At 44.5% G+C, this 14,292-nt stretch overlaps 1 protein-coding gene across 1 annotated transcript; it reads right to left on the bottom strand.

Moving 5' to 3' along the window:
- Window positions 1-1,460: 1,460 nt before the first annotated feature.
- Window positions 1,461-13,429, bottom strand: ECHDC3 (enoyl-CoA hydratase domain containing 3). Its single transcript, XM_044979564.1, has 5 exons — window positions 13,271-13,429; window positions 11,435-11,556; window positions 6,566-6,663; window positions 3,858-4,058; window positions 1,461-2,288 (listed from the first exon to the last, which is right to left on the bottom strand). Exons 1-5 carry the CDS (start codon window positions 13,420-13,422, stop codon window positions 1,956-1,958), a joined length of 906 nt encoding a protein of 301 aa, XP_044835499.1. The 5' UTR covers window positions 13,423-13,429; the 3' UTR covers window positions 1,461-1,955.
- Window positions 13,430-14,292: the final 863 nt, after the last annotated feature.

Below are 14,292 nucleotides of genomic sequence, written 5' to 3'. Positions count from 1 at the left end.
TAGCTCTCCTAGATATTGAAAAAGCATATGACATGTTATGGAGAGAGGGCTTATTGCGTACAATATCATCCATTGGCATAAAAGGAAAAATATATAGGTGGATAAAGGATTTCTTAAGTAAAAGACACTATGCAGATCAGAGTAGGAAAAGCCTACTTTAGCATATATACACCATCATAAATCGCAGTCCGCAGGGGAGTGTTATCAGCTGTATCTTACTCAATGTAATGATAAACAATCTCCCCAAAAGGACAAGTGCAGAAATGGGCACATCCTGGTTTTCAGATGATCACGCCATATGGGCTAAAAACTGAAACCAAGAAATAGGTGAGAAACAAATTAATGAAGCACTTAAGAAAAATGCCGAATGGGGAAATGTGGGGGTTTGAATTTTCAATTCTCAAAATGAAAGGAATGATATTCACTAAAAAGAAAATTAAAAAGATTATTTGTCTCTGTATGGACAGCAAATAGGTACAGTTAAAAGCTATAAATTCCTGGATGTGACATTTGATAGGAAGCTAACATAGAAGGATCATATTGAAAATAGTGTAGATAAATGTAAAGGTAAACAACTTATTTTAAAGTATTTCTGGACCCACCCGAGGAGCACAAAAGAAAGCAATGGTAATGCATTATAGAGCATTAATAAGACCAAATACTGAGTACCAATGCCAAGTATTTAGTTCAGCATCGCAAACAATCTAAAGGAAGCTAGACGCAATCCAAGCTCATACATTATGTATTACATGTGGTGCCTTCATCACAACACTATTGTGTATAATGCAGATAGCTGCTGGTGAAGTGCCTGTAGCGTTAAGATTGACTTTATTGAACTTCAGCGTTTGGGCAAAAGTTATAGGAAACAGGGAAGATGAAAACCCTAAACAAATATATGCAGAATGCTGGGAATTCAGTGGACAACATGGGGGAGGGAGGGAGAACCCCAAAAATGCCTCATGTCAACAGGATTGAACTGTGTACAAAAGAATGAAGAGAAAAGAAAGACCTAAAAGAAATTACCACATATAGCTATTGGAAAATGCATTATGCTCCTGATATAAATGAACTATAAACTATAAGGGGAATAGGAGAGCTAAATATAGTAAATTTAGCAAATCGATGTATGTTGTAAATGGGGCAAACATTGCCAAATATTTACAGATAGGGAAAAAAGAAGGAGAGTGGGGATAGCATTCTCCATCCCAACATTTGGAAGAAAGAAAGCCATGAGATTTAGCTACTGCATTAATTGACTATGCAAAACCTGGGGAAGCAAACAAAGGGCAGGTCTACACTAAGGGCGGGGGTCGAATTAGGGTACGCAAATTCAGCTACGTGAATAGCGTAGCTGAATTCAAAGTACCCTAATTCAAACAACTCACCCGTCCAGACGCGGCGGGGTTGAACTCCGCGGCTCCCCCGTCGACTCCGCCAACTCCTTTTGCCGAGGTGGAGTACTGGAGTCGACCGCGGCGCTTCCGGAGTTCGAACTATCGCGTCTAGATCAGACGCGATAGTTCAAACTCCGAAAAGTCGAACTCTCCGCGTCGAACCGGCAGGTAAGTGTAGACGTACCCAAAGTAGCACAGAACTTCACTGTTAGAAACACAGTATCTTTGCTTAGAGGCACTCTCCCTGCTGAACCCTGGACATACTGTCCAATAGCTGTGCAATATTGTTGCCTCTTAATGGCAGAAGACCAGATCCTCAGCTGGTGTAAACCAACATAGTTCCAGTGACTTTTACCAGCGCTATGCCAATTTACACTATCTGAGGACTTGCCCATAGTCTGAGCTGAACGTACCTTCCTCATCACCATTGCCAGTGGCCATCATCCTCACAAGGGCTACACAATACAGAAGTGAAATATAGTTTTCAGCAACACCAAAAATACAGTCCCTGGGACTTTCACAGAGAAGACACTGGTGTGAGTTAGCTAAGCCTGAGCGTACTCATTTGCAAGCTGTGTTCACGCTATGTGACCAGGTAGGCTTGCGTTTCTGAATAAAGGCCTCTATTCCTTCCTGTCCATCTTTCAGGGTCAGATTGTCCACCATGACCTGGGAGGTCATTCTGTAGGCGGCATCAAGGTCCAGTGCCATCTGTTTGTAAAAAGTGGCTTTCCCCAGTGCCACAACAGACCGGCTGGTTTCACATATCTTGCGTGCAATTTTCATGGTCTCCTCTTCCAGCTTGTCTTCTGGTACCACCCTGCTGAGAAGTCCATGCAGCAATGCATCATGGGCAGAAATAGGCTCTCCTGTGAACAGCATCTCTAATGCAACCTGGACAGAAAAAATAAATCATACTGAGCCAGTTCAACTTGCTTTGGTTTACGTCAGCAATTAAAATGGAGACATAAGGCCCAATCTTGTTCACCCCAGAAGTCACTGGCAAAATTCTCATGGGCTTCACTGGGAGCAGGGTTGAATCCAGAGGCAAAAATGTTTCAAAAGTGCCCACAGATTTTAGGTGCCAACTTGAGTCACCTGATCCTGATACCGAGAAGTGCTGAACCCCCACGATTCCAACTGAAGCCAAGGGGAGGCATGGGCACTTAGCATTTTCTCAAACACAGGCCCAGCTTGGTGCTTTAAATTGGGCACACAAGAAGAAAAATAGAATAAAAATGAAGCCATGCCAAATCAGTGGGTAGTTTTTGAAAATGTTGGCCTTAGTTTTAGTTTTGTGTGTGTTTTTAATTAGACTCCCTGTCGCTCATGTTAGATCATGGCTACATCTATTTCTGTATCCTGCTTCCTGCAGTGACCTGTGTCTGATGCTTTAAATGAGAGGGAAAAAATCCATAATGTACTCGGCTAATTGTATAGTGCTAAATATGGGAAGAAAAATCCCTTGCTGACCGTAGGGGCAATCAGCTGATATCATGAATCATGAGGTCTAACTATTCTTGTTATCGTCTTTGCTTCAGTAGGTAGAAATAGAAGCATCTCAGACACATTTCATTTGATAAGATGTAAAAACAGTTGCAACAATGATGCTTTTTAATCTGATATGGGAGCACCTGCACATTAAAAAAATACAGTGACACATATTTGTACATGGAATTGTACAAGCAGAAGGATGATCCAGGAGCAGCTGTAGTGTCAAACCATTCTAACTCACTCAATAGAAAATGGGACTAGATTTCAAGATGATGGCATCAGAGCCAGGAAGTTAAGGGTTAAGGTCCCTTTCCTGCAAACTGACCTGTGCAGGAGGACCCTTGCACTGGAGCAGATCCCCACTGACAAGCTTCTTCCCAGATGGATACAGTATGAGGACTGGCACCTGAGGTTGCACGACCCAAACAAGGCTTTGTGAAGCGCATCGTATTCCTTATGTAGTGAGTGAGGCCCACACTCACAGTCAGCAGGAAAGACATGGGGAGGGGATAAAGGAGGGTCATAGATGCTATTTAAAAAAGAGCTGAGCAGATCATGCTGGCATTGAAATGTCAGTGCTTGGCAGGGATGGATACCTAATGGGACTGGTATCCTGCACCTGGAGGGGTCTCTCAGCAGGGGGAAAGCATCATTGTCTAAAGGAAAGAATTTACTGGCAGGAGGGAGAAGAGCTACTGTGCTGATCTGCTGCTGCTGTGGGAACCCGCTGCTTGGGATCAGGGAGGTAGGAGAGCTGCTGTCCTGGAATACAGGTCACGTCTACACTATTCTTGGACTTCCCAGCCCCCCTCAGACCAATGTTTTTTTCTAAAGTTGCTTTTGGCAGTGGAACGTTTTGCACTACAAAGTGCTGAGTGAGGAAGGTGCATGGATCGGAGCTAGAGCATGTAAATACGGGGTGTACTTTCAGGCACCGGAGAGAACAGTTCTCACTTGAACACGGCCTACCTTTCTAGAAAGGGCTCTTCCCACGGCCACAGCCGGTGTGGAGCAGAACAGCCCGATGTTGACTCCAGGTGTAGCAAACCTGGATTTCTCACTCGCTACTGCAATGTCACAGCTCGCCACCAGCTGGCAGCCTGCTGCCGTAGCCAAGCCATTTACCTTGGCAATCACTGGTACGGGGAGTTTTTGGAGCAGAGTCATGACCTGTATGTGCAAAAGGAAGTGGTCAGCAGGTCACAGATGCATAGGTGCAACATGTTCCCAGAATCCAGGACTTGAAGATGTTATTACAGATACAATAATTATCTTCACTGATTATTATCCGTAATATGGTAGCACAGTGTCCCATTGTGCTGGGTGCTGAATGAACATACAATAAAAGATAGTCCCTACCCCCAAAGAGTATTACACAGAGCTGGGGGTCAGGACACTTCTGTGGTACTGATCCCGTCTGTATAATGATACTTACCCATGTTTGAGCTCTGCAGATCAAAAGTGCTATTTACCTGCTAAGTGTTACCATGATTACCTAGATAAACAACTCACATCAGCACACTGTGACCAGATGACAAATTTCAGCTGGTTTTGTCACTCTCTTCTTGTGGGGGGAAATCACTTCTGCTTAATCGTATTTTACACTCCTTGGCTGAAATCTCCAAATTCAGTTTTGCATTAGCTCTACCTTTATCTCAGTTCTTGTGTTATTGTTTAAAAACTAGTGTTCAGCACTTCTTGAGACATGGAACCAGGCAAGGAATCCATTTGTGTACAGTAATCACAGGTACTTTCTTCAAAACATCCTTTTAAAGAAAAATACCGCATTTGTTTTCTTGTGTTTCAACATGTCAGGAGAGCTAGTTTCTACTCCAAGATGTATCAGAGTTTTGTGTGGGATAATAATATGTAGCTTCTAAACAGTGCTTTTCATCAATAGATTTCAAAGTGTGTTCCAAAGGAATTCAGTATTATTATCCCCATTTTACAGATGGAAAAACTGAGGCAGAGATGAAGTGATCTGCCCAAGGGCATGCAGCAGGCCACTAGCAGAGCCAGGACTAGAACTAATGTCACCTGAGCCCCTAGTCCAGTGCTCTATTCACCAGACCACACTGCATTGGGTATGTCACTTAACTTCCTTGGTTTCCCCACATGTAAGATGTGGCTATTTACCACTCAGACTTCTCTGCCACATAGGGATAAAGAGAGGTTTGATTAGTGCTTTTCAATCTCTTTAAGATCCTCAGATAGATGTGGCTACAGAAATGCAAGATATTCCTGTTAGAAAAAAAGATCATATCTTATTTATTTTAGTCTCTGGCATTTCATTTCCTCTTGAACCTTCTTTATCATTTTCATGGTCCCAGGAATATTTATTTGAAGAATGGTGCATTATTTGTTCCTTACACTCATGGCTAAATTATTACACTCGTCATACACTAAGGTCCTGATTCTGTATAAGACTTATGCACTGATTTCGCTTTTTACACTATAAATAGTCTGCTAATCCTCCTATATTTTTCTTTATTAAATCAAAGCCTACCTTGCTACATCATGAACCCCAAAGAATGAAATATCTGAGCCATTCTATTCCAATCTGCCTGCTGATTACAGCTGGAACTGCCGATAACTGAAATTAATTATACACACAGGACAGTTTAATTTCCTTTGGTGTTAAAGTGGAGAAAATTGCCAACTCTTGATTCCACTCTATATGACAGAAGAACAAGTTTTACGTTGATCTTCTCTTTTCCATGAACCAGTGGCTGTTTGCTCAGTTGCCCATGGTCAGCATGGCAGGACATTGCTCAGATGGGGGTTAGGCACAAGCTTGTATGCATAACACACGACTATCTTCAACCGGGGTCAATGTAGCCGGCCCTGATTCAATGGGTGCACTATACTAAACTGCTGAGGGGGCACTCAGGTTCGGCCTGGCTGCCTCCCCATCATGTTTTCCTGGTTTGCACCCTTAGTTTCATGATTTCTGTGGGTGCAACTGAACCCATGAACCCAACCTCAAGCCACCTCTGTCTTCAACTGAAAGGAGAAAAAAATCGGCCTTAAATTAAACATTTATCTTACTAATACAAAACAGGCAAATCCATGGGTGTTATCAGTATGTCTAATGGTACCTGGCACTTACACAGCAACTTTCTCTGAGGGTCTCAGAGCTTTTAACAAATATCAGTAAATTAACCATTTGTCCCTATTGGTTCCAGCTGATCAACTAGGTTTTGGAATAGGACAACGGATCCTAATTGATGCAAGATAGGTTAGGAGTATTATGCCTATGAAACAGGTAAGGAATTGATCCATATTTGTGCAGAGTGCAAGACTCATGCAGTGATGATACATGGACCAAATATTAAAAAGATTTAAAGGAACATGCAACAATTATACCTAGTTTAGCGCATTTGCATATTGCAAATACAAGCCTTTAATCATGCGTAATCCTTCTACTACTGTTTGCATTTGGAAAATGACGAGAGGAAATAACTTGTCCAAGATCAGAGAGTAAATCAGTGGCAGAGTCAGGAACTGGAGTCAGGAGTCTAGAGGGCCAGGCTCTGCTCTAACCACTAGACCACCACATTCTCTCCCTTCTTAAACTTTTTTCATTGCTCCATTTAGCTCCTCACTGTAATAGTGGATTCACTGAAACGCCAACACCTCTTCATTGGCATTAATGCAAAACCAGCACCCTGGCTTACCTCAGCGCAGGTCTCAAATACTTCGATATGGTGCTTCGTGTCCTGTTCACTAGACAATTCCTTTAAATCATGGCCAGCGGAAAATACAGGTCCTTCCGCTGCAAAGCATGCAATAAAATGAAGAGAAAAACTTTAAACGTCGCTGATCTGAATGAATCTAGCATCTTGGGCTGATGACAATGCAGAATGTAATAAGTCCGACATGGCAGAATAGAGATACCCAAAAAATGGGGGTGGGCGGGTACTTTGCAAAAAACATCACAAAATGTTTGCTCCTGTTTTTTAGATCAAGATTTCAACTGCCATTGTACAGACTGCTGTACAGCATTTAGTCACGCAAGCCCCATTGACTCTAATGGGCATTGTAAGGACACATCTGTAGAGGAAGCCCATGAACTTTCATTTTCAGCTTCCCTTTGCCTCCCATTGTAAGTACCCAGTGACAAGCAACCAGTGATCTCACATCACTTGCTACTGAGCAACTCTTGTGTAACTTAGTGCAAGCCATGACAACTGGTCATCTAGGAGAGGCACAAAATGGCAGACATAATAAGAATTCACATGCACGTAGCTCAAATATATTTCATCCCAAAGTCATCCAAGGCACCTTAGAATCTTAAATGGGTATACAAGCCATACAAAGGGATCTCTTAAGCTGCTGAAATGCAGCCACCTCTGGGGTGAAAACATGACAATTTCTTAATTGTACAATAACACTATGGATCGGTTCAAGGCAGGAGGTACCTGCCAGGCCAGCTCCAGGTTTTCTGCTGCCCCAAGCGGTGAAGGGAAAAAAGAAAAAGAAAAGGGTGATCGGCGGCAGCAGCTCAAAGAGGAAGAGAGAGACTGAGAGACCCACCGCTGAATTCCCGCCAAGGACCTGGACGTGCCACCCCAATAGCAAACGGAGGGCCGCCCCTTTGTATTGGCCGCCCCAAGCACCTGCTTCCTTAGCTGGTGCCTGGAGCCGGCCCTGGTACCTGCATCGTGACAAATCATGACAGGCCACATGTTCACCTTATTAATATTACTGCTGTGTGTGAAATGCTCCCTAGCAACTCAGGTCTCCTCGGAGAAATCCAGAGGGGGGTTAGTGCTGCTTCTTGCAGTAGTGACACCCCCTCCTCAGCTCGGAGAGAAGGTAGTATACCAAATGCACTGCTCCTGAGCGAGGGGGGCTGGGCAGCGCGGGAGGCAAGGGAAAAGCATCGCGGGGCTGGCTCTGAATGCCTTGTGGTCTGCGAGGCTAGAACCATGTTTCTCCACGGATCCGCAAGCTCTGTGAAGTCAGGAGCTGCAGCCCCTCAAATATAATGTCAGGTCACACCCACAGAATTTTTGAAATTCTGTCCTTCATCCTGTTGGCTTTTCCATGGGAGGGGGTTAGTATTTCGCCCCCTCTGTTTAGCAGTTTCCTACCTCAGTCAATAGGAAGTGATGGAATTTTACAGGACTCAGCCCAGCTTCTCAGAAAACACCACAAAATAGTTATTCAGTGCAACCTAAACAACAGCTCTGACCCAGTCTGTGGGGGAGCTGCTCTGTTCTTACTCAGTTCTCTCCTGTTTACACAGCACTCAGCAGCCTCTGGTTAATATTTCACCCACGCTAAATAAAGATCAGGATTTTGGTGCCAGGTTGTTCAGGAGGGCAACAGACAAGAACTGTCTTTTTTCTCAGATGGTTGTTGTGGGCAATGGTTGCTCCACCTCCAAAGCTTTCATCTGTGGAGTCCCACATGGCTCAGTCCTCTCTCTCTCCCTTTTCTCCCTGGGATCCTTTAACTATATGATGCAGTCAGGAAGGCTGTTGTGACTGCACAGACTGAAGTGCCAGCAGTATGCAGAATACACCCAAATATACATCACCTTTATGTCAAACACAAACAGTACCACCCCCCAGCTCTCTCAATGCCTACTAGAAATCTGCACCTAGATGAATGCTGAATCCTGGCCACAGCAAGGTAATAGTGGTAGGAAGAAGGAAGTATCCTCTCTATCAAGGGCATTTGCCCTCAAGATAAGTTGGTCAGCAGTTTTGGGGTTCTTTAGAGCTCCTCATTGCTAATGGATACTTATGTAGCCAGGCACCAAAAAACATCCATGTCCAACTGCAAAGACTGTGTCCCATCCCTGCAGACAGACACAGCTCTGGCCATGCAATTGTTCCCTTTGTGCCAGATTGTTGTAACTAATTATGTCTGGGAAAAAGCCACACGCATGCCCTTAAAAAGCTCCTATTTATACAAAACACAGTAGCCCATGGGCCACTCCCCTGCTAGATCATGAAAAACCATCCCACAGGATTTGGCCTGAGATAACTTCTTCCTCCATATCAGCTGCATTCCACTAGAACAATGAAACTGGAGTAGAGCTGGTTGAAAGTTCTCATTAAAACAACAAAAATTAAAACAAAAAATACTCCCCAAAGTAAACATTTTGAATATTTCACAAAATTTTTACTGTTTTTACTTTTGAAAAATTAGTACAAAATTTCAAAAAATTGGTCACTTTTCCCCTGTTTGTTTCACCCTCTGCTCTGTGGAGCATCCTAGGGCAGCTCATGAGTGTACAGGAGCCAGAATTTTCACAGAGGCTGCACCTAGATGATGAAACTCATTACAGCAATCGATAAAAAGTACCATGCACTTTCAAAACTAACTGAAAACTCATCTCTCTGACCTGCCTTTCCCTCAATAAGCCCTTCACCCACAGAGATATAAACACAATCCAACGTTCACTCTCATGCACACAAAATTAAAAAGAACTATAAATGAATCAAGCTATTGCTCCTATAGGCCAGAAAAGAAAAAAAAGATTGTTTGTTTTTTTCTATTTTATATGCTCTGGAAGTGCTCAGATATTACTGTTTTATTCCAGTTCTTATACCATGCCCATCAACTTTACCTATAGTGATAGGGGTTATATGAGTATCTAGAAGGAAGAATATATGGCTCTTATATAATGCTGGTCACTTCTAGATCGTTATCATGCTTGTCAGCTTTCCTTTTACAAATAGGGAAACTGAGGGACGGTGAAGTTTGGAGACTTGTGCAAGAGTACAAAGGCGGCTAGTGATAGAGCTGGGAATAGAATCCACATCTCCTGAGTCCCAATATCGTGTCCTAGCCACTGAACTTCTGCACAACATGTTGTGACATTGATCACAATATCAACATTAAGCACATGAGCCTCTGGAATTGCCACTGAAATCAATGGGAGTTGTGGGAGCTCAACACCTCTGAACAGTAAACCCTTAAAAAAAAAAAAAGGAATTTTCTTTAACCCAATGGTCATTGTAACCTAGGTTTTATTCTGTTAAAAAAATCCCTATATATAAAATTGATTTTTAAAAGAAAAGAAAAGTAACAATTGGACTTATGAACCCTTAAAAATATATTGCAGTAATGGTCCAAAACGCTGCAGCTTACAAGAGGGTTTCTGCAGTGTTTGTCATTAGTGTAGATTTGTATTTTTACTGAGTGAAGAAAAGTTTAGTTTTTACTATCATCAGTACTTATTATTGCCCTTACAGAGTAGGGCCAGACCCTGCATGGATTTATGCATACGCTTAGCTTCACACAGTGTGGGTAGTACTCTCTCAGGTCACTTTGAAGGTATTGCTCACAGTGTGTAAAATTAAGCGTATATGTAGGACTTCTGATTTTAGGTCTTAACCAATAAAACACGATATATAAAAAAAAATAGTGTTTATCAAATAAACCCTGGAAATGGTTAGTTGCATTTAAGGACTTGTCTACACAGAGCAGTAATGCAGACTATGAGGGGGTGATTTCTAAAGCACACTAATGTGTTGTGCATTAACTGGTCTGTGTAGATCCTGCTGGTGGGCACTAAAGGCTCCCTAGTGTGCTTTAGCATAGTGTGGTTTGAAACAGTACTAGGTTGATGTACACCGGGGAACATTATGAAGAGGTTTCTCATTACAGTGTATACAAAGACAAAACTCCAACATCCCTGATTTTTGGACTCATCGATTTTAAGGCCAAAAGGGACCATCATGATCATGTCGTCTGACCTCCTGCACATTGCAGGCCACAGAATATCACCCCCCCCACACACCATTCCTGTAATACGCCCATAACCTCTGGCTGAGTTACTGAAGTCTTTAAATCAAGATTTGAGAACTACAAGTTACAAAGAATCCACCATTTACCCTTGTTCAAACCAGTACGTGACCTATGACTCAAGCTGCAAAGGAAGGTGAACCCCACCCAGGGTCTCTGCCAATCTGACCTGGGGAAAAATTCCTTCTGACTCCAAATACGGTGATCAGTTAGCCCTCAGTGTGTGGGTGAGACCCACTAGTCAAAAACCTGGGAAAGAATTCTCTGTAGTAACTCAAAGCCCTCCCCATCTAGTGTCCCATCACCAGCCATTGGAGATATGGGCCATATACCCTCATCATACCATGCCCTTCATAAGCTTATCAAGCTCAGTCTTGAAACAAGTTAGATTTTTTGCCCTCCCTGCTCCCCTGGAAGACTGTTCCATCTACCGCTACATAAAATTTAAAAATTGCTAAAAATAACCCCCTAAAAATGAAATTAATAAGCCCTGAAAAATAGAAGCCCTACATATATGTAAGTCTTTGCTGGATCTCCGGATCTGTAACGACGTTCATCGAAAACACCTAACAAAGTTTGGTTAAGTTACTGTTCCAATTTTACAGTTGGGTAAACAATGGCCCTAACTCTGCAAATTTGGAACTGACAGCGAACCAAAACATCCATTATTTGCCCAGCTCTAACACTGTCCAAACCACCACGAGGTATATGGCACTGTAGAACATGGCAGTTAACCCATCTTTTTTCCCAACCTTTATTTCCCCCTGAGATCAAGGAAGTACCTGAAATGATGATGACTCTGAGAGCCTGGCTTTCGATATCATGCAGAATATCATCGCGGAGACACTTCAGCATAGAGAGTGACAGAACATTTCTTTTTTTAGGGTTATTCAAGATAACATGTCTGTAAAGATTTTAATAACAAATTGGTCATGATCCAGTCAAACAAAATAGAATCTCTGCGACCGTTTCTGGAATCAAAGCTTTGGTCAAAATAAGGACGGGCACTTGAAAGTTGTTATTTTATTTAATATTATTTATTTGTATTGCAGTAGAGCCAAGAGACCTCGTCAGTGCTCAGGACCCCATTGTGCTAGGCACTGTACAATCATGTAACAAAAAGACTGTCCCTCTGCTAAAGAATTTACAGCGGAATCTGGTTTTAAACTTGCCACCAGAAAGCGTTTCTTGACAACTTTGTTCCCTGACGGGAGGCTGTCGTGTTCCTCTGTATCAGATATGGACTGGTTACAGAGCTTACTTATACATACCAGATGTGTTCATCATTAGATCTTTGGGAGGCCACCTCTTGGGAACAGACAAAAGTCATGTTTATTCTATGATTACTTCTCTCCCATGGTGGGAGAGCCCCCTCCTCACCTCCCCAAAAATACAAAATTTAATTTAAAAATTCCAAGCCACACACTTTGGAATTGCAGGCTCTGGCCCAAAGCCCCGTGGCCAGAGCCTGCAACCCCAACACACCAGGGCTGAAGCCCAAAGCCTGAGCCCCACCACTCCTGGGAAGGTGGGGAACTCCCCAGCTGCTCCTCCAGTGTTGTGCCCCAGGTGTCTCTGGAGGGGGGCAGGGCCCAACCCCTGCTGGCGTATCCAGCAACCAACACACAGGTGGTGCATCCAGAAGCACCAGGGAGGGGCCACTACTTTGCCACTTCCCCCCTGCATCACAGCGCAGGAGGCTGTGGTTGCAAGAAAAGCCCCTGGTGGCTGCATTTGAGAAACACTGACAGCGCTTTAAGGTGGATTGTGTAGTCACTAGGGCTCTCCCAGGGCTCTAAAAAAACCAACTCCGGGAGAGGTGTAGCTCATAGCACTGGTGCACTGTTTACACAGGTACTTTACAGCGCCAAAACTTGCTGTGCTCAGGGGGTGTTTTTTCACACCCCTGAGCGAGAAAGTTGCAACACTGTAAATTGCCGGTGTAGACAAGCCCTTTGATAGGTAAATCTCTGTGGCAGGAGGCTCCTTGCTCTTCATAGGTCAGACAGCACCATGCACACCCTGGGCTGTGTATTCAGGATTTTATATACCACAAGGAAAATTCAGAAGTGCAAGTGTGCTGTCAAAATTATTAAGCCAGAGACTGAAGAGAGTAACAGACACATGGGAAGGCCCTGTCCCTGCTCCTGTAAACTATTTTATGTCCTTATTTTTAAAAGGGCTTTTAAAAAATGATTCCGCTGGATTTTGATTGTCATGCTGGCCTTGAACTGTATATCCACCTTTCAGTTACACTCACTCATTGCATAGCCCAATCTATGCAGGTCCCCCCCCCTCCCAAAAGCTGGCATTGCCCCATTAAATCACTGACACCAGAAACCCAGAGTTACCGAAGTTTAACTGCATAGAAAACTCTGTCTGCACGTCAGGGAAATCCATCAGCATGTCAACCCCTTCTGCTATTACGGGCGAGTTGGGGGTAGGGTCTAGTGCGTGACACACCCCTCGTGTTGGGGTCTGGGCTATACACACAATCCCACCACGGGAATGCCCCGTGAGGGCACTGGGGAGAGTGGGGACCACTCTGAACTCCCGGCGCTGGTCGGTTCTGTTTGACCCTTTGCTCAGCAGCTCCCACGGGTGCAGCGCAGCCTCACCTGATGCCATCCAGCTGCCGAGCGCTGGTGAGTTTCTCCAGCTGTGGCTGCTGCCCCGATCCAGCTGCGGCGCCGCTGCTGGACCCGGAGGCAACGGGGCAGCGGAGGATCCGGGCGGGCTTCAGGCTCCATAGTCTCAGGCTCGCAGCCATTGCTCGTTGGGGGGAGGAGGGGGAGGAGTTGCTGTGCAATTGCTGGAGCCTTTCTGGCTCTCTGCTGACCCCTAGGCTGGCGGGGCAACGAGCCGGGGAAATGCTGCTCCTCCACCCGGTCACCCACACCGGTCTGCTCCCTCTGCCTGCACAGAGAGCTGGGTGCTGTTGGGCTCGCCTCTGCTCTGCGGGCACTCGCAGCCTGGAGCCGCCGTGCCCTGCCCTGCCTCTCAGTGCAAAGCCATCGCCATTCTGACTTGGCAGCACTATTGTGCACAGGTGTTGAGGTGTAAGTGACAATGCATTAGAGCAGGACAAGGGTGAACCGGACCTAATGATTCCTTGCAGCCCCAGCCACTGGGGTGGTGCTGTTATGCAGGCTCCCAAAGCACCAGCGACCTTCTTAATATGCCCAGTACAGCAGGGGGGTTCTCAAACTGGGGGTCAGGACCCCTCAGGGGGTCATGAGGTTATTATGTGGGGGGTCGCGTGCTATCAGCCTCCACCCCAAACCCTGTTTTGCCTCCAGTATTTATAATGGTGTTAAATATATAAAGAAGTGGTTTTTAATTTATAAGGGGGGGGTCGCACTCAGAGGCTTGCTGTGTGAAAGGGGTCACCAGTACAAAAGTTTGAGACTCACTGCAGTACAGGATTTGGCACCATTTTTTTGCAGATGCTTTATGTGTCAGGGAGGATGCTGTTCAGGTCACTCTTCTTCGGTGGGCAGCATTCATGCAGAAGGAATTACTCTTCCCTCTTTAGAATAGAGTTCTGCAGTTCTTTATACCCTCAGCAAAACTGCCTGGAGCTGTGACATTCTGATTTTATGGGAGCTGGGGATTTAGGTCGAAGTCTGCATCAGTAAAT

The sequence above is a fragment of the Mauremys mutica genome, chromosome 1 (assembly GCF_020497125.1).
Source record: "Mauremys mutica isolate MM-2020 ecotype Southern chromosome 1, ASM2049712v1, whole genome shotgun sequence".
Classification (NCBI taxonomy): domain Eukaryota; kingdom Metazoa; phylum Chordata; order Testudines; family Geoemydidae; genus Mauremys; species Mauremys mutica.
Note: the sequence above shows the minus strand (reverse complement) of the source record. Positions and strands in the feature narration are given on the sequence as shown.